This window comes from Cryptomeria japonica, chromosome 3 (genome assembly GCF_030272615.1).
Source record: "Cryptomeria japonica chromosome 3, Sugi_1.0, whole genome shotgun sequence".
Lineage (NCBI taxonomy): Eukaryota > Viridiplantae > Streptophyta > Pinopsida > Cupressales > Cupressaceae > Cryptomeria > Cryptomeria japonica.
Genome location: NC_081407.1, coordinates 890600843 through 890621910, shown reverse-complemented (window position 1 = coordinate 890621910; position 21068 = coordinate 890600843). Strand labels below are relative to the sequence as shown.

The 21068-nt window shown below is 35.9% G+C and overlaps 2 protein-coding genes across 15 annotated transcripts in view; one reads left to right on the top strand and one right to left on the bottom strand.

Annotated features, from left to right (window-relative positions):
• Nucleotides 1-13420: 13420 nt before the first annotated feature.
• The window catches only part of LOC131059749 (uncharacterized), a 64058-nt gene continuing 56410 nt past the window's right edge, over nucleotides 13421-21068 (bottom strand). For 2 of the 10 annotated variants that reach the window (XR_009371781.1, XM_059216989.1), the window contains exons 1-5: nucleotides 14635-19657; nucleotides 14442-14510; nucleotides 14216-14254; nucleotides 13832-13933; nucleotides 13421-13718 (exon numbers count right to left, since the gene is read on the bottom strand). Coding sequence is in view for 3 of the 10 variants with exons in the window: in XM_059216989.1 (XP_059072972.1) it covers nucleotides 13644-13718; nucleotides 13832-13933; nucleotides 14216-14254; nucleotides 14442-14510; nucleotides 14635-14703 (354 nt within the window). In the remaining 7 variants the exon portion in view is untranslated. Of the gene's footprint in view, nucleotides 13719-13831; nucleotides 13962-14059; nucleotides 14129-14215; nucleotides 14255-14441; nucleotides 14511-14634; nucleotides 19658-21068 lie in introns of those variants that run through there. The other 8 variants (XR_009371778.1, XM_057992786.2, XR_009110237.2 and 5 more) reach the window with 8 other exon arrangements.
• LOC131059747 (structural maintenance of chromosomes flexible hinge domain-containing protein GMI1) overlaps nucleotides 20055-21068 on the top strand; it is a 411868-nt gene continuing 410854 nt past the window's right edge. For 2 of the 5 annotated variants that reach the window (XR_009110235.2, XR_009110236.2), the window contains exons 1-2: nucleotides 20055-20341; nucleotides 20479-20900. Coding sequence is in view for 3 of the 5 variants with exons in the window: in XM_057992783.2 (XP_057848766.2) it covers nucleotides 20496-20900 (405 nt within the window). In the remaining 2 variants the exon portion in view is untranslated. Of the gene's footprint in view, nucleotides 20342-20421; nucleotides 20901-21068 lie in introns of those variants that run through there. The other 3 variants (XM_057992783.2, XM_057992780.2, XM_057992782.2) reach the window with 2 other exon arrangements.

The window sequence follows — 21068 nt, the reverse complement described above, 5'->3', positions numbered from 1 at the left end:
ATGAAAGTGTTGATCAACACTAATGTAGGGTTGTCAGTTCGTACAAGGAAAACCTTCAAACACACCATACCATGAAAACTATGCCCCATTATACCCAAGCCGAGACATACAAAGATATAGGATGATCAAGGCAATCCTGAACAAGTATAGTCCCGAGACACAAGATGAAAATCAAAGCGAAAAGCTCAAGCATGCAAACAACATGCACATGACCAACTAACATCTCTTGCCAAGAGTAGGGCATGGATTTGGATAAACTATCGAACTAGGGAAGGATGCATCCCGATGGGCATGTGATGGATTTGGATGAACTGCCATAAATGGGAAGGATTCATCTCGATGGGTATGGAGTGGATAGATTGATGGATGACAAAAGACAAGTTGCATGTGCAAGGTCTACAGATGAGAGGATTATTGTTTGGATTTTATTAACATTATATGGATTGGTGTCTGGATAAGGCACCAGCTAGTGTGCGCTCAGGTAGATGGGAAAAGATCAGTTTGATGGATTGGATATGATGGAAGAGGGATAAATGATTAGATGGGATGAAAAGGGGGATGGATGATTGAGTATGATTGGATTGGGGATGTGATTAATGATTGAATTGGAAGAGATGGAGAATATGATTGGATGAGGTAGGATTGGATAGGATGCAGTGGATTGTAGATAGGATTTGATTGACTGGAACCAATAACAAGGGAGAACCAAGGATTGGTAAGAGAATGGATGAATGTAAGGAGGGAGATATTGTTTGGATAGGAGATAGATGGATCGAGTGGATGGATATGGATAGGATATAGAAGAATAAAGGATGGAGAGAAGGATGATGGAGACCCAAGGACCATTTTGTAAAGGAGGAAAATGCCCCACTAAGGTTAGTGGAATTACGGATGAGATGGATGGTAGATGATTTAAGGCTAGTGCTTTTCCAAAGCATGCATATATATTATTTTGCCTTTAATATGATCAAGACCAAAGATAAGAATGGAGGATTGCATTTGGATCAGATGAGGGATATGAGATGGAGGATATGGATAGGATAGTCAAGATCAAAGATAGGAAAGGAGGATGGACTTAGATAGGATGCAAATGGAAGATAAGGAATGTGGATGGTAGGATGGCATGGATGAAGCTTGCCCCCAAGTGTAGAGTGCAAGAGGATGAGGAGATTACACATGACGCTTGTTTGCCAAGTTTTCATCATGGTACTTATGCAAGGCGCCACAAGAAGTGGTTTTCACCATTGGATGAAATTATTTTTCTTTACTTTTTTCGATTTTTTCTTCTTTTTTTTTTTTTTTTTCTTTTTTGCTTTTTTTTTGCATTTTTTTAAATTTTTTTTTGAATTTTTGGAATAGTTTGGATGGATAAGGATGAGGATAAGTGGATATGGAAGATAGTGGATGTGTGAAGGAGAAAGTGAGGACTCAAGCATCTAGTTCCATGGATGGTATCCCTTAGCATTTCTTTGAACTGGAGGTATGCTCATAGATGTTGGTAACCATAATTGAGGATATGAAATGGATAGGGGATGAAAGATGAGAATTTGCAAAGGATTGGACTAATGGAATGGGATTGTGAAAAATGGATGGTGGATAATGGATGGGGTTTTGAAAAATTTGTGGAATATCAACATTGGCATACACCTTGAAGGGTGGTGGAGTAGTGGAGGAGAGGATTTTGAATTAGATGAAGGATAAAGTGTAGATTTTGGGACATGAAGACCCAAAATAGGAGGGGATGATGGAGTTAGGATGGTGGATTCTAGGACATAAGGATCCAAAATGGATTTTGAAGCTGGAGGAGTGTTAGATTTATGAATGTATGGAGCTTTTGGATTAGCAAGTTTGGATGTCAATTTTGATTTTATGTTGAGATGCATTTCTTCTTTGATTAGCTTGGGAATCCACATAGTTTTTTATTTTTTCTTTTGGGGCCTTTGTGGCCTTTTTGATTTTTCTTTCTTTTGGATTATATTTTTCTTTTGAGCATGTCATTTTGAGGGGACATGTTGATCCTTTGATTTTTGTGGATTTTGAGCTTTATGCTTTTTAGATTGGGCATCCAAATTGCTTCCAATAGCAATGGGACGAGTGCATGAGGATAAATGACTTAAGGATTTTATGGATGGTGGGATGATGGAGGGAAAGTGTTGGGATGTATTCAATGATGTGTGCCTTTGTTGATCTTGCTTAGGGATTATTTGAGGTGATGGAGTGGTGGATGGAGGGATGCAAGGACCCAAAATGGATGGAAGGAATGGAGGATTTAGCATTGGAATATAGGGTCCCAAAATGGATGTGGATGACGGGGATGACGAGATTTTGATTTGCATGAAGTATTTTTGGATTTAGGAGGAATAGGAGATGTACCAACATCTTGAGCGTTTCTTTTCTCAATAGGACACTTATTATTTCGGAAATGAGATGCGAGTCTATTTTGAGGGGGATGGGATGTGAAAGGAGGATTAGGATCTTTAGATGGATTGGGATCATGACATGGAGATGAAGGGATACTTTGATCTTGACTAGGGAGGGTTTTATGAGATGGAGTGGAAGGGGTGATTGGATCATGAGATGGAAGATGAGCATACGATGGAGGGAGAGGGTTGGATAGAGGAACCCTATGATCATGAGAGGAAGTGGAGGGAATGATATCATTAGATAGAGTGGAGGGTGATGCATCATGAGATGGAGAAGATTCTATGCTAGCATGCTTGGAACAAGCTTTTGTCATGTTTGGAGTTGTGGGGATTGTGTGATGGAGGAGGATACAAAAGCTTCGATTTGAGTAGATGGAGGAATGGGGGTATCATGAAGTGCGGGGGATTGGGATTTGTTTTGAGGTGGAGGTGACGGAGGTGGATGGAGGACTTGAGGAGATTTGGCAGCTTTTCTTTGGGGTGGGGATTTTGTCTCCTTTGCTAGCAAGTCTTGTATAAGATTATGGACGATGGACTTGGAGGATGTGGATAATACGGATTTTGGAGGATTAGATAGATTGGGGTGATGGATTGAGGGATTAGGATTAATTCTTGGAGGATTATGGAGTAAAGAATTTGGATGAGGAGTAGAGGTAATGAATGTGTTGTATAATGATGGGGATTGGGATGTGGACGGGAGGGGAGATGAAGGTATATATGCGGATGAGGGGTAATATGGAGACACAGATGGGGAATAAGATGGAATTCCCTTGTCAAAGGTAGAAGAAGGGTAAGAGATATGATATAGATTGGGATTGGATATAGTGTGTTGAGATGAAATGGATGGGAGGTTATGGGATTGACTTGGTAGGTAGGTTGATTGGTTCATGAACTTACATGAGCATTTGCTCATACCAAGCCATGAAGTTCTGGGTAGCCATGTTGAGAATGAGGGATTAGATTGGAATTGGATGAATATGTTTTGGGGGAGAAAGATTATATGATGATGTTGAATGAAGATGGGGATTAGGACTTGGATTCAAATGATGATGGATTAGATTTGATTAGATTTGGATTGCACTTGATTTGATTGGATTGGTCCTTGGATTAGGACTTGATTTGATTTGATTGGTCCTTGGATTAGGATTGGATTGGATTGGATTGGATTAGGATTGGATTGGCTTGGATTGGATTGGATTGGATTTGATTGAGGACATGATTGATTTGGATTAGGATGACACCTTAGCCTTTAGACTAGGACTTAGATGGGAATTGATGATGAATTGGATTTGATTGGATTAAAGGATTGGATGATTGATTGATGAGGGATTGGATAACTGGATTAGAAATATGGATTGATTGATATTGGAATTTTGGAGATTTGATTGGATTAGAAGGAGAATGATTATAGAAAAATGGATGGATAATAGGAAGAAGAAAGGGGAAGGCTAATCAAAGTCGGATGAATGATTTGGACAAAAATGTTGGTTGAGGAATGATGATTGCTTGGATGGATGAAAGTGGATTGGGAATTGGAGAATTGCTTGGATAGATAGAAATGGATTAGGGTTTTGATGATGACAAGATGGAATTTGGAAAGAGTGAGGATTGATTTGTTAGAGGAAGGATGGACTTGGAAAGAGATATCAAGAAATGAATACACGTTGACCACACAACGCATTGTTGGTGCCCAAAACTATAGACTGGAAAACTTAAGGGTCTACCAAATCCTCAACGAATCCAACTAGCCTTGGCCAACGAACAGGGATGGTCGAAGACCAAATCCCTCTGCACTTATGGCTTCACTGAACCTAAGTAGGTATACCTTTCCCTCTCAAGCATAAAAGAGTTATTTAAAGTGGATTTAACCTTTATGATTAGCAAATGCAAAACTGGCAAATGATTGTTCTGCAATTATGCTTTATTGTGTGCTTTAAGTGAATGCCTTTTGAAAAAAAATGGAAATGATTATGATTGTATATTAAGAAGAAGAATGCTTTTAGTGTTAGGAATAAGGTGTCTCAACCTTGGATAATTCCTATTCTTATTATTTGTTTTGTAAAATGTATTTCTTGCAAATAATGTAATTAAGTGTGAGTGTACATGTCTAGTTGGCATGTTGATGTGTCACTCCACTTGATGTGTCGGCATCTTGAATTGTGTGTAAGGAGATCATGGCTGAAACGGTTATGACGGATTCCTATGACACGAAAGAGCTATTTCTAGGAGATTTCAATGACGGGTTAAGACATGCAAGACATGTGGCAACTAATAAAGTTGAGTACTGTACACTCTTCCTCAATCGTGGGGTTCGGGGCATCACCCTGAAATTTTTTTAGGGTTCCTATTTTCTCAGAGAATGGTAAAACCCTAATACGGCTATCTTTGGAAGTTGCCCTAAAAAGGAAAGCGCATAAGCATTTTTTGGGGTTACAGACAGTGATACAAAAAGAGTGTATTGTTGGTATGATATTGTGCTACTGGATTTGTCTTTAAGTGTCGATTGTCTCCTGAAAGAACTTGCATTGCAAGTGTGTTGTAACCGTTGTGTTGAAGATAATACATTGTGCAACTTTTGGAGTGCTGGGGTTTTTTACCGAAAGGTTTTCCCCAGGGTAAATCATTGTGTCATTCTCTATTTTCTGTATGCATGGTATATGGCTGCAATATCTTTGTTAAAGTTGTTAACGAATCTGAAATTGTAAGGATTTAAAAGAATTTGCACAATACTTTCCTCTAGAGATTAGTGTAGGAAGTTGTTTCCGCACCTGAGTTTCCTTACATTTAGGAATTGAAATAAATAAGCAAAGGTCGGTTCATATAGGAATTTGCAAGAATTCCTTCTTCTTTAAGGACCTTAAATGCATAACAAACTAGGACCTTAAAAGATGAATAACAAACCAGTGCCTCTATCCAGGGATATTTATGACACTTTGTGGATAAGAGATGTTATCAACTCTAGAAACAATATTAATTATCAACTATGAAGGCTTCAGTATGTGTTACACAAACAATGAAAACCCAATCTCATATTTAACGCAACAACATGTGATGGCACATCATGACAATTCAAATGATAGATTTATCAAGAGGACAAAGATAACTCATCAACACAAAAGCATGCACAATATTTGGAAAAGAAACAACAAACCTTGTATATTAATCTTTAGGAAATGATTGCATACATAAGGTGCACCTGAAGATGCTCCATTACAATTTGTTTGTACAAAAAAAAATGATTCTTGTTCCTATAGACTTCCCTGATACATATAACTTACAGCCCTTTTAGGCAGAAGTGATTGTTTCTTCTTTGTAATTCTTCTAAAAATCCTCGATCCTAGATGTCATCTACATACAAAATGACTCACTATAAATATGTGAATCAACAGGCATAGATGAAAGGACACACCCTTTCATTTTTCTAAACTAAAATCTAACTAGAACCTAACACTTAACAATTTAACTACTAAGACAATTATAAAAGCACGAGAAATAAAAACTTCAATTCTTTGGATCCAGCCTCTTCCCGCATTTTCTGATATGTTTAAGGTAGCCTTCATCCTTGTATGTAACTACATTAAAAATTGTATCCCTAAGCACCATCTCTATCTTGATTAGGTTCTCTAATTGGTCCACTGTCTCATTCATATCCAGGGCATCTGCTTGGGCAACACTGAGGGCTGCACTAAGTAAAGCCTTACATTTTGAGAGCCATGCACCTTTGTCCTTGATAAACCCTACATCATCAATCAAACTATGAATCACATTTTGCAAAACCTCTTGGCACTCCTGTAACTCTTCCTTCAACTCTTTTGTATACTTTTCATGAATTTCAATTAACTCTGCTATCCTTCTGACAGTCTTTTCTTTCAATGTCTCATCCTGTAATAGCATATTGAGTCTGTCGTAAATCCTCTGGTTTGAGACTATATTATCCATATTTTTCTGGTATACACCCCAAAATTCATCCAAAACCTTTTCCACATTTTCATATCTCCTTGTCATGAATACACAGGCAACATCCATCTTGATAGTTTTCATTTGCTTGTTCATCTTATTTTGTTCCAAGGCTAGTTTCTCAAACTTCCTTTTCCATTGGGCACTAGAGTCAATGATTTGTGGTACTGGATGACCTCCTCTTTTTAAAGCTTCTTCATACAATGCTTGTATTTATGCTTTTCAACTAGTTCCCATTTCAACTGAGCCTTATTAAACTTGGAAATGCCAATCCCTATATCTGAAGTGACCATAGGATCCACCTCTCTGACTTTCAACCTCATCATATGACCGAAAGCCTTATCTACATCTATTATCTTAGGTCTCTTATTGGGAGGGTATAGCGCCCATAGCAACATTTCTTCCTCATTTGGATCATACCTTGATCCATTAAAAATATCTTTTACTCCTTGGATATCTAATTTCATATCCCTATTATATGAGTGCAGCAAAGTATCAAAAACAAACGAGGCACTCAAGTCCCATCTTGGAAACACAATTATACCAATCTCCACTAGTAATTGCCTCTCCTTCTGTGGGGTCATATTCTCAACTTCTGCATTGATGTCTTCCTTCAACCTCCTCTTCATTTATGCTTCATTTTCAGGGGTAATATTTGGCACTGCTTCCCTTAATTTATTACCTTTGAAATGATACAGGAATGATTTGAACTCTTTAGATTTTACGAATTGATCATCTGATACAAAAGTGGTGTGCTCAATCATTCTATCATCTACCTCTGCATTCAAGATTGTGATTAATTTGTCCTGTGCATCAGGCTCTTCTTCTCTATTAGGTACCTGTAATTTTTATACAACCTCATTCTCCCGTGAGTCACTTTCCGCACGTTCCTCTTCTTCACCTTGGATGTCCTCCATCCTTTGTTTTTTCTCTTGTAACCTTTTCTCCAAATCTTCCATCACATCAGCCAATTCTTCCACTTCCTTATTTCTACACAGATCTTCCATATCATCAATAAAAAGGATATAACCTTTCAGGCCTTCCTTTTCCTGCACATGTTTATATATCCCTTAGGATCATAATTCTTCCTGGGTGTGTGTAACAACAAATTGTATTCATCTGCTAATTTTTTGTCAATGGCTTCATAAGCCCTGGTTGATACAATCCTAAAATCTCCAAACTCCAAAGCCCCTGACAAAAAGGCTTGCTTACGTGCATCCCCAAAGTGACGAGCATTGGAAACACTAAGCTGTCTAACAATTTCTAAAAATGCAATGCAATCAGGTGCCGGTTTAGGCAATACATATGGTGAACCCTCGAAACCGAACACTCTAACAAAAGTAAAATTGGCACAAGAAAACCAATCACCCCAATTATGATTCACTTTGGTATTATGGTGCTCGAATGACCGAAGAAACTTCTTAATAGTTTCCGAAAAGGATCCTTCAATAGTTTCATTATACATTCTGAACAAGGGTTTGACGAAATATTCTTCAAACTTAACATAATGGGAACTCACATGCCTAGAATCCCATAAAGAAACCCATAGCTGCACAGGTTGCTCCTGTCCGTTCTTTCAAAACTAGTTTACTCTCAAGCCCTCTGGTCACAGTCCTTTGAATTGACCATAAAACAATATTATACACATTAACAAAGAATAATGCTTGAAATACTTATCAGGACTGTTCTTCAGGTTCAGAAAATCCTCATGCAATTTGTCTACCAGATATGCAATAAAATCAAACGCTCTTGGTTCATGCCTCTAGATATTAGCTGCAAAAACTAGCGGTCCCATTCTTGATACGTCTGGATCCTCAACTCCTCCAACATGTCCACAAGCCATGTAGGTACACTTGAAATATTTTTTGAAAATGTTGATATCATAAGGCACCGTCTTCCTCCGTCAATCTTCCTTTCTCAGCCTTATGAAACACCAAATTCCACCCTTGATATGTGGTGTCCATCTTTCTAAATTCTTCCTCCAAATCATCGAAAGACAAAGGCACCTCCATCTTAGAATTCAAACCAAAAACTTCTTGAATTGTCGCTGCTGTGAAATGAATGAAAACAGTCCCGCCGGGTAACATGATGCATCTTTTAGTGGCATAATAATTTCTGACCAGGAGCTTGAGTAAGTCTATGTTTATAAATACATTAGGGACCGTGAGTTTGCCTAGAAAAGTGCTCCATGGGTTAGATATAGGCATCGGGTCGTTTCTCCTCATGTAATGAAACAAGAACAGTTCGTATCCTCGCACTCTGGTCCATACATCACCTATATCCTTTATCTATCCTCCAGTTGATCACAAATTGGCAAATTTGTCTTCGACCTTCTAAACTTAGGTCCCGAAGAACTCATCTGATCGATCATGTCTTGATTTAGCTTCCTCTGATTCGCAGCCTCTCCTGCCTTTGATTGTTTCCATGTGTCACTAGATATTTTTGTGACCTTCCTTTTTCCTTTCGCACTTGAACCCTCCATTTTGCAAATCCTCTGTTCTGCACTTTGTAACTTCAATTAGCAATTCAGAGATAAAAAACTGCTTATAGATTACTTTGTGAAAGAAAAATGTACACGAGACCTCATATATAAATTTATCTCAATCATAGTTAACATCTGAAACAAAATCCTGGTTAGATTTGCTTCGTGTGATTTCAGGGCTATCCGTTGGATGCATTAAATAATGGTTGTCATGTCTGTTTTCACACCAGATTCTTTAACGGCTAATCGGTGTAACTCTACCTGAAAGCTTAATTATTTGGCACCACCCATAATGTACACTTCTTTAATTTCCCTTTTGTCCTTTTGATCGGCGAAAGTCACCCCGATAGATCCGCCTTTTTTTTTTTTTTCTCTCTGTGGCATCCTGCCCATTGAAAATCGACATAACTCAAGAAACGCTCATTCGATAGTAGAAGCTACCTTGATGAGTTCTCTTTTATGGATTGCACTTCTTTTCTCTTGGTTGCTTCATCGAGTGTAGGAACAACCCGGTTGATGTTTTATCGATTCCCCGATGACATTGACTTTTATCTTGCAAAACTCTTCTACCGCTCTACTCTACCGGCATAGTTTTTCCCGACGAGGTCTCCTTGTCCGCATTCTGCTTTAACTTCTTCATCGGGCATCAAGACAACATGCAAACATCTCTCGTCGATGGACATAAGTTACCCCGATAAGATTTTGAACTCCACGCTCAACACTTCTTTATCGACATAACTCCAACCGATATTGTCGCCCGCTTAGCTTTTCTTTATCGGGTATCTGTGTAGCTATTTTGGTTCCCTCCCAAAAAGTTAACATTTTCTTTGATGAAACCACCTTACTTCTGGTTCACACCTTTTTCCTCTTGGCTCCCCCATTCATCCTATTGGACATCGAGGTAACCCAATATTCCCGTCTGTCGATACTCCGATAATTAATATGTTGCAATCACACTCTTCCTTATCGGTGAGGGTTATACCGATAGCTCCATTGGCTATCGGTGGAACAACTTGATCGCACTTCCGATATTGAACTCTTTTTCTGAAGGATACATCCTCTTACTTACTCCTCGGTATAAGCTACCCCGATAATAACATCTCACTTCTTTTGCGCTTGGCTATGCAGTCCTGTCGGGATAACCTATGCCGATAATTTAAATTTTGTAAATTTGAAAATTACCATAAATATTAATGGCTCCAACTCTTCATATAGGGTATATGCAAGCCAGAGGCACTTCTAATTTCATCCTACTGACTCCTCTTCTAATATCTGCCATAATGCTGATATGATGGACTCTTTATGCAATCCTTACTTAGTGCATGCCCTTAGTGTGTCCAAGTGATACCTTGATACTCCTGAAACAACTGATCCTTAGAGAACTTTACTCATGCTAATAAGGTTCCTGCACATGCAAACCAACAGTAAATGCTCATATGATAGGAAAAAAGGCCTCCATATAGCACAAAATGTTTTATAAAAATATGTCCTAACACACGCTATCCTAGGAAGTTGGATGAGGAAGAAAACCTTTGCTTGTTGACTCAGGTACACACCCAATAGCTAATCAAAATACGGTCATTGAGTCTCACGCAATGGATTCTCAATACCATATTAGCCGACTCCAAATGCTAATGGGGGCACGAAATGACAAGTCTCTTAGGGGAGTTACTATCTCCCTTGCACAAAGATTATCCACCTTTCGGAGGTGAACTGCGTGGCTTCTATTCCTAGGGCTCTTAGTAAGGATTTTTCGTTTGAAGACTACCCTTTGTAGTCGCACAAGAACGATTGAGGCCTATAGCCTTACAAAGTACCAAGCAAGATGTAGTCACGCAAGCATGATTTAAACCTCAAGGGGCCCTACAAAGTGCTCGATATGAGTATAAACTCAAATAGCTCTGTCCTCAAAGATTTTCATCTCAAAAGGCCTATTTATTATAGTGAGTTGGAATGCTTGGGTTTTAGCCGTACTCACTTGTGTCGTTCCCCTCTCACCAAATCGGGAGGGTAGGCCCGCTGAGGGTATGCACACAACAAACTAGAAAAGATTCGAGGGTCTGCATTTCTGATTGTCTATGTAGACAAGAGCACACTCTCCTACCTCTACACTTCTCCCAAACACATCAAACAAGTTGTTCTTTTACCCCTAATTAGATATAGGTGCCTAAGAAAATGATTTAAAAGAAAGACATGATGTTTTCTTGTCCAGTGATAACTTTAAGAAACCCCCCCTCAAAGAAAGATATAAAATATTGGGAGTTTTTATTTATTTTGGATAAAAATAATAAATTTTATTGGCGAATCTTTCATTTTTTAAAAGAAAAATATTAATTTTACTAGAGATGTTTTTTACATCAAATTTTTTTAGTAGAAAATCTTGGCGGATCTTAGAAAATAACACAAGTATGCATTAATTACTATTGCAAATAATTTCATTTAAAAAAATAAATTCTTATAGAAAAGTAGATGCTTAAGGTGGAAATCATTAATGAGTTTAAAGGGTAAACACTACTTTATTTAGTTACTAGAATTAATTTAAATTAATCTGATAGCCCTTTTGTATTTCGTTAGATAAAATGTACTTAAAATTTGTAATACTCACGGGGCCCAAAATTGTTTTTATACCATTGATTTCTATTGAGGCCAACAATTGAAAAGAAACTCAACTCCCATGAGCATTACAACTTGTAGGTACAATTTACCTCATGGAATGCAATGATGGTCATTAGATTATATTTTGAATCAGTGGTGGCAACTAAAGATTGCTGGTAGAACCCTAAAGTAACTAATAATTATGATGTATTATTGGCGAATTAATTTAATTTTTTACGATAAATAATAAAATTTTGGCGAATCTGATCCAACCATGTATCAAATATTTTGGCGAATCTTTGAGTTAAAAAATTTAATAAAATAAATTCTCTGGCGATTTAAATAAGATTGAAATAAAATTTTGTAAAAATGTGGAAATTTGGGTTGCCTTAAAACTTGAACTATTAGCCAATTTTTGATTTCCAAATTTTAAAAAATAGCCAATTGGCGAATATTAGCCACTAAAAAAATCACTGTTCTTGTCTCTCCTTAGGCAACCTACAAAAGAAATGCATTAGTAGCCATGTTGTTTGAGTAAGATAGTCTTTGGCAAGTGGGAACTTGGACTAACGTTATGCAAAAACAATGGTTAAGCTGTCAAAAAGGTCAGAAAAACAGAGGACAACAAGAGGTTAAGATTAGCATCAACAAGTTGATATCAAAAGACATCGAAAAAACCTCTTTGTTCCCGATATGACCAAAAAGAAAATAGAAACTCGTATGACAAACCCTACTTCCCCGTATGAAAAACCCTTCATAGCTATACGAAAAACCCTACATAGCCATACAACAAACCATACATATCCATACGACAATTGTCAGAACAACAAAAATTCGTATGATACCCAGAAGCAACTCGTACGAGCTTTTGGGCTGGAAGCATAATATGCAACAAAACTCACAAATCTTGCAAAAAAAAAAAAAAGATGTCAAATTACGGACGTGGGTCCCACCGGGCGTGCCAAAATGAAGAGGGGAAAAAGACGGAGATGGAATAAAGGAGGTTAGAATGCAAATAAATCAAACAAGACATAATACAAATGCAAATAGTCAAATTGATACCTTGTCTTTGACCTCTCCCTCAGATTGAGCTTGATGAAGTGAAGGTACCCCTTTTGATGCTCCACTTGATTTTCTCCTTGCTTGATGTGGATGTGGATTGCTCTCCTTTGCTCAACAAGATTAGGATTCGATAGGATTTGGATTGATGGATTATTGATGGATGAGGATTCAGGATTTGATAGAGGGCTATGATAAAATGATAAAGATGTGACAGAGGGAGATGAGAGGAGAAATTACCAGCATAAGGATAGAAGAATGGAAGAACTTCCTTTTAAGAAGGAAAGATGCTCCAATTTATAAATTGGAGGAGGCCAATGGAGGGCCAAGATTGATTTGATCATGAAGGGATAGGATTGGTTTGAGGTAGTGGACATGGATCAAAGATGCATTGGAGAAATAAAAAGAAATATAAAATTCTATGGGAAAAGGGGGGAAAGAAAATTGAATTTTCAAAATGAGGATGCATAGGGGATTCAAAGAAATTTGAATTTCTTTGAGAGGCTCAATGATTGATGTGACATGAGTGGACAATTTAAAATTGGAGAATAATGATAAGTGGGATTATGAGAGATTCTAGAATAATTAATTAGGTTGAGTGGGGATTAGGAAAAATATTTTGTAGGAATCACATGACTAGGTTAATTAATTAAAATTAATTAACTGAGTGGGTTTAGAGGAAATAATTATTGGAGGGACTTTAGAAGAATAGGGGAATAATTAATTATTGGATAATAGTGACAGGATTAATTAAATTAGATTTAATTAACACATAACCATTCTTATTGAAATTAGAGGCCATAACCATTCTTATTGAAATTAATATACATTGTTCATAACTTAACAAATTCTTAAGATGTTTATAAATTGTTCAAAGTATAAAGATATGCACACAACGAATAAATTAGATCGAATATCATCTTTTATATATATCCAAATGTAGAATAAAAGTTTTACAAAATTGTGGCATATGTGCCAACTCAACAAATTGTACAAAAATGGCATATGTGCCAACTCAGTAAAATGTACAAAAATGACATGTGCTAAATCAAGACAAGTTTTACAAAACTACATCATTTATGCCATCTCAATATCGATATACAATGACTACAACTAACATTATATAACTATAAAAAAACATATAGCTGTGGTGGATCATCAAAATCAAGCCTCTTTGAAGTACCGCGTGGCTCTGTAGATGCCTGCAAAACAAAAATTAAAACAACAAGTTAGATTACTTATGTCAATAATAATTTACAGTTGTCAAATTAACTATAGTGTGCTATTATTTCTCTACAATTTAATTGTTAATTACCTCATGTTGTGGTTTTTTTTGCTGAAAATCATTCTTCAAATGATGGTCTCGTTTGAACCCTTTGACTAACAAGAGTCCTACCAAATCGGTGAGATAAAGGATCTGTGTTATGCTCATATCATGAAGGGGGCTACAAAAGTTAAAATACAATTCATACAAGTCAATATAAACTATAAATATATCTACTTCTATTTAAACGAATATTTATAATATAGAATAAATGTGTACTGAAGGCTCTGATGATTCTCTTGTTGTCCTAGGAGGGGTCATCATTGATGAAATAGGCATCGATGTTCCCTATATGTAAAATGATCAGATTGTAATACAATGAATGTACATGTGCATATAATAATGAAATTGACAAACTTTAAAAAACATATGTACCTCATGCATCTCTTCTTCCAATGCATCATCAGGTGCATTCTTTATTGTTGTAAATGACAATAGCCATCGTTGTACATGTACAAGCCAAAAAATGTTAGACTCAACCAATCTAGATGAACGTGCACATAATCATTATATTTTGAAAAAACAAAATCTAAATCATGGTACAATAACTTGTGTAAGCATTTAAAACTATTGTATCTTAATCAAAGTTGTGGTCAATTACCTTTTTTCGATTAGGCGTCCTCGACAATGGCCTTTGCAAAGGAGAAATCTTAGCCACATGTGACATACCCTAAAAGAGTAACATAATTAATATACACAATCATATAATGTTAGCATAAAGTTAACTAATTAAAATTTGAATGAGATGTATATTCAATAGAAACTATAAACAAGATGTGTACAAAGAAGAATACCGTGTAGCTCTCTAGGCCAAATGAAATGGCCGTAGCAGTGGCATCATGAACCTGTGAAAATTGGTCCATTGTCAACACCTGTCAAACCTGACACAAAGATAGATTAGAAAGTTAATATACATTATAAAAGATTAATTTGAGTTGAAGGCATTATTCTATTTTGACATGAATTGTAATTTTTTTTACCTCTAATGAAGATATAGGTGCAAGAGTCGTGGTAAGTATGGTGGATCACATACCCAAATTTACTACATCTTGAAATGCATAATGTCTGGATTAGTTTAATTTGAACTATATTTAGAAAAGCTATTTACATTTCAAAATTTAAAGTCTTTAATAAATAAAACATTATAAATTCAAATCAACATACCTGACTAGTAAAGACCTATTGCATCAGGTCAATTGTGAGGATTACATCATCTGGTCCACCAACCTCACAACTAGCCCCACAACATGTGCACTGATGGTAAATCAAACCATTTGCATGTGCAATGTCATCTACCAAGTAACATACCTCATAGTAGGTGATGCACTGGTGACTGCTAGACATGCTATTAGTAGGTGGTATGGCTGCAACACCATTGTCTCCTATTGCACCATCATGGGCTCCTACACCATCGTCTGGGACAAGAGGATGTGACAACTGTTTCCTATACTGTATAATGTTGTTAGCCAATGAGGTAGTTGCTTGAAGAGTCTCCATCTCCATAGAGTCCTTCAAGGCTATAGGGACCATCACATGCACCAAGGGTTTTAAAGAATGTGGAACCCAATTTTGAGCATTCAATACACGTTGAGCCCCTAGCTTATATTGGGGAGACTGTCCACCTCTACCTTGGAACTCCCTCATATTAAAATAATTGGAGATCTCATTTAGGATGAACTCACAGTATAGTTTCCTTAGAAAATATAAAGGCACCTCAAAGTTATTGCAAGGATGGTGGTCAAAGACCATCCACCACTTATCCCAACATTGTGTTTTCATAGTATTGTGATTACACCAATGTATAGGAAACCTCTTTGAATCAAGAGGTAGGGTCTCATGGGTTTGAAGATCGGCGAAAAGAGCACATATTTGTGCTTTGCTTATCTCTTTATTCTTTACAACATCATATGGGAGACCTTGTGCATAAAAGGTGCGACATGAGTTTTTATATGAATCTCGTTTAGTTACTTGTTTTGAGACTTTGTCAACGTTATCCACGATTGTTTCTAGGGCTCGGACAAGGTTTACATGGTGTTGGTATTCTGATGCTTTCAATCTAGCCATTAGGTTGGAAATGATTATGCTGTTTTGTGCTATATGACCTAGTAAATCCTCCCATGTGGTTTGGGAAGGGGTTATCAGAGGATTAGGAGGATTATGGGGCATATTTTGTTGACGGGGAATGTTTCCTTGAGGGGGGTTGTTTCATTGAGCATCTGATATCAAATTTACAAAATAAAATAAATTTAATCAAAAACTAAAAAATATAGCGAAATTCGAGATATAAAATAAAAAAAATGCATAAAGAAACTGTAATCTTACCTCTCCGACAACATGGCATTTTTTTTGGCTTATAGGACTCGAATCACATTCGAGGTTTTTGGACTAGAAACTTGGTCGTCGTGGGTTTTTTTACTGGACCGTGGGTAGAATGGACCCAGTTGGGTGAATAAAAATAAAATTATCATGAAAAGAAATGCCTACGGTGTTTTATTACTAAAAACACTACGTACACATTATTATTCTTATTACAAATGCATACATAATGTTTTTTTATAATAAAACCCCATACGCGTTATGGTTCAGATATCCCTAACCATAATGCGTACGAGTTATTTTTTTTTCAAATAACCCATATGTGTTACGTTCATTTTTGGTTTTTTTTGGAGGGTGTTCGATTTTTTGTTCACCATCTTGGTGCACTTACCTTAAAGTTGCATTGTCTTGCACATTCATTTTATTAAAACTAATATTACTTTTCAACGCTTGCAAAGTCTCAATGATAATGTTATTTTTTGTCAGATAGATTGCTAAATTTTTTATTCATCCTTTTTTGTTTGAGTCCAGTGCATCTTTTCTATCTTCTTAGTCTATACTCCTAAGATTATCTCCAAATATTTCAAGGTTTACTTACGATAAATTCTGGATAGACTCACTATAATCCCATGTTACTTGAAATTTTGGAAATGGATATGTGATTCTTGGATATTTGAAGAACCAACAATAAATAATTAGCAAATGCCATACACATTTTGGGTCACTACTGTTAGATGCTTCGAACTGCACAATGTTGTTAGATAAACAAATGAACATTTAATTTCCATATTCAATCGTTCCAGTACTTCTCATTAAACTGATCAAGAAATATCCTACTTGAACACAACATGCTACAAGGCTCCTCACAATGATCCAAGATTCCCATAGTTGTTTCAAAGAAATTCAACTTTCAATGAGCACACCAATCATCATCCATTGTTGTGCTTATCAACAATTGAATTTCTCTAAAATGAGTATGAGAATCTTGGATAATTGGAAGGTTCCTTGTAGCATGTTGTATTCAAGTAGGGTATGTCTTGATCAATTTGGCGAGAAGTGTTGGTATGATTGAGTATGGAAATGAAATGTTCATTTGTTTGTCTAACAATAGCATGTAGTTCGAAGCATCTAATAGTATCGACCCAAAATGTGTACATGACATTTTATTATTATTTGTTGTTGGTTGTTCAAATTTCCAAGAATCACATATCCATATCCAAAATTTCAATTAACATGGGGTTATAGTGAGTCTATGTAGAATTTATTGTGAGTTTAATCTTAGAATATTCGGAGATAATGTTAGAAATATATATAAAGAAGTTTAAAAAGAAGCACCTTGCTTAAAAGAAAAAGGATGAACAAAAAACTCAACAATCTATCAGACAAAAAAATAAATTTATCATTGAGGATTTGGAAGTGTTGAAAGGTAATATTTTTTTTAATAAAATGAATCTACAAGGCAATGCAACTTTAGCTTCAAAATGGTATAGCAGATGGGTTCTCTTTCTTTGCCTTGGAACCTTTTGCCATTTGCCATCCTCCAAAAGTGTTTTTCCTCTAAGAGGGCCTGGTTTGTATTAGGTCTAATGCACTATTATTCAGAAATTAAAGGAGGCTTTATAACCTGCCAAAATCTAGAGTTAGAAATTAAATCTAAATTATGTTTGGTAACTTTCAGTTCCCAGTAACAGAATTGATGTTAAATGAAGTTTATACAACTATTTGAGAATTGTATTTGCCACTATGAATTGCACAACCAATTGCATTTACACTAGGAATTGCACAGATCTATTGTTTACATTGAGGATTTTAGGAACGTTTTTTTAACAAATAGCTAATTGTTCGCACTTCACAATGATAGTTCATACAATATACCTATAAACATTAGCAACATAGAGATATGGTAGGGTAACCTGTAGATATGAAACAAAAAAATAGCTAAATTTTCACAATAGTTTAAAAAATGTGATTTGTTTAATTAGCAAATTAGCATTATCATCCCATCAAAAAAGTCATGGTGTAAGGGTAATAGTTAGTACTCCTAAGAGCACAAATAGATTCCAATTTCTCCTCACTACAATAAGGAAACTTGCAAATCTTGTGGACATGTAGTGAGGTTGTGATGTAACACTTATAGAGTGCAATCCAGAGTGACTCACATTTATACATCAATGAAGACAAGTTTCATCAAAACAAATAAATAGGGGACATATACAAGCTACTTCCGATGACATAAAACAACTAAATTGTTATAGAATGAAATAATACACAACAAAAATTATGATTTGGTTGTGTAAAGATTCATAAAAGAAAAACCAAAACTTGTTGAAACCATGACAAGCGACTTACCATGTATCGTAAGTATACCATTCACTCTTTAATATATAAATCAATCTATGTTGTAGTTGACATCTACCTCTAATTTTGTGTATTTATTAAGTCATGTTGATAATTTTATGTTTTTTGTGTACTTTACACCTATATGATAGTATTTTTCTTACCAATATTAAGTAAATTATTAAAGAATAAGGGGTGTATTTCATGAAATTTATAGTATTTGTTTCATTACTAGATTGCATAGTCTCGCTTATTATAGGACCTCAACATAGTGGATCATTATTGTTTAGCTTGAACCACATGTTTACTGTATCTGTTCTCTTTAGAACTTCACTAGGATAAAAACAACACAATTTTTTTTCACAAAATTGTTTTGACACTATGAACAATTTTCTTATTGTTTAGAATTCAAGTTTTCTCAAAATTCTATGTGGTAGGGCTAAACAAGGGCATTACAAGATACATATGTATGTTAGTGTAGAGTTGTTTCTATGCAGATTTTACTATATGTATAGACTTGGAATTTTTCTTTCCAATATCCAATATGTTATCCGTCTCAATGTTATTCCACTTTTACTTCTTATTACTATTATCAACCATCGAGGTCAAGGGCACCCTTTCAATATGCTTATGAATATTGAAGTGGATAGTGGTTTATGTGCACAAGGATTTCTTTCCCCATTAGATAGTGCTTACATTTTCTCATTATTTATCCAAGTGCATATTTTTTATTCTACTCCTGTCATTACTTATAGTAATTTGGGATTTCACCCTAATTAGGCAATATGAAGCTTCACGTGAGAAACTATTGGGCCATTATAGATGGTTTTCTTGCCCATGGTTTATATCTATTGTTTTGCAATGCCTTTTAACAACCTACTATAGTGACGTGCCTACAAATTCTTGCATATGTATTAAAGCTAAGTGTAGATGAGAAATATCCACTTTCAATGTTGCATATCTGCTTCAATTGAACCTGGAGAACAAACTTATTCTGTAACCTTTGCCTATATAGAAGCCCCTCTTCTGTAACATTGTTACAAATCTCCAATTTTTAATAAATGGCATGACTCTACCTATATCACAGCTCTTATTAGTTAACTTGTTAAATTATAGTATAATAATTTTTTATAATATCAGATTTGGAGTTCTACAAAGATAGAATAAAATTTTCAATTTTATAATTTTTAGTTAAATTAATTAATCTATATCTTAGAAAAACACTTAAAATATAATAATAGTTTCTAATTGAAATGAATGAATGGAGATTTTTTATAAAATTTATGAATCCAATAATTTATAAAATAAAGGGTAGTAATAATATAGTTCAGATACAAACGCTACCAATGTTCCTCTCCGAAGAAATAATTAAGAAATCAACTTCAAGGTAGATTCATTGCTTAGATATTATGCACACCATCCCGTACGGAACTAATTTGAGCCTCTTTGATAATTTCTATTAAAAAAAATTAAAAAGCGATTTCAAAAAATAAAATAAATATCAGTTACGTGATAATTAATTACGAATTTATTGAGAATGCGAAAGCATTTATGTCAGGATAGTAAATGGTACTCTCGCATCAAGACATCATCCCTAAACATTAAATATTAACTTAAATGGAAAGTTTCGATCAGATGTACGGTGCCTTTTTTGGTATAGGGATAACAATTCTTGCACGTCCAGACGGCGGAGCTAATTTAATAATGTGAATGTACATCTTTGCACTACAGTTTTCATGAAAAAAATCAGCCACCTTAAGTAGTAATATTCTGTATGCTCAGTGACTTGCTCTTCAGATCTCTGCGAAAATCACCATTGCCAATAGACAACTCCAGTACTTTGTCGACGTAAGTATTTTGGGATGTTGTTTGCTTTGTGATAGAGGAAATGTTTTATCTGAAATTTCTGTGTAATTTCTGTGTAACGGTTTGGCTTGACTCTTGGGCTGGCTTGCTAAGTAAGCTATGTTAGGTGGTTTATGCAGGGAAGCGAGGAAGCAAAATGTCGCAGCAAACCCCGTTGCATGCTTCAGCTAAGAGAAAGCGGATGGACGTGGAGGAGGGAGATGCCAAATTTACGAGAAGAAAGGTCGAGGCCGAAACAGAAAATGTGAAGAAGATGTACACATTCAGAGTTCTGCTTCCGAATGGCTCCAATTTAACACTTTCTTTGGAGAATCCTCCCGAAGAGATGAGCGTTCCGGACTTTATCCGCTCGGTGCAGAGGAAGTGCATCAGGGAGGACAAGGGAAAGTTAAAATGCAAGGAAGAGGAGACGGAGAATTCGCCCAGGCCTATCCGGTGGGGCACTCATGTGTTCCTGGAAGATAACATGGGGAACAGAATTAAAAATGGAAAGATAATCCCCCTCGCCGAAGCTAACAAAATAACTACCTTAATTCTTCAGGTCTGTTTTGTTCCAAGCTAATATTTTTTTGGGGGGGTTACACTTCGGGTGTTATGTTTAGTATTTGCTTTTATACGTTTGCCATTTTCTTTTGCTGCACTGTTGGTGCATGTGGTTTTATATTCTATTTATTTTCAGTTTTAGGAGTAACTCTGGTTGTTTCCTCTG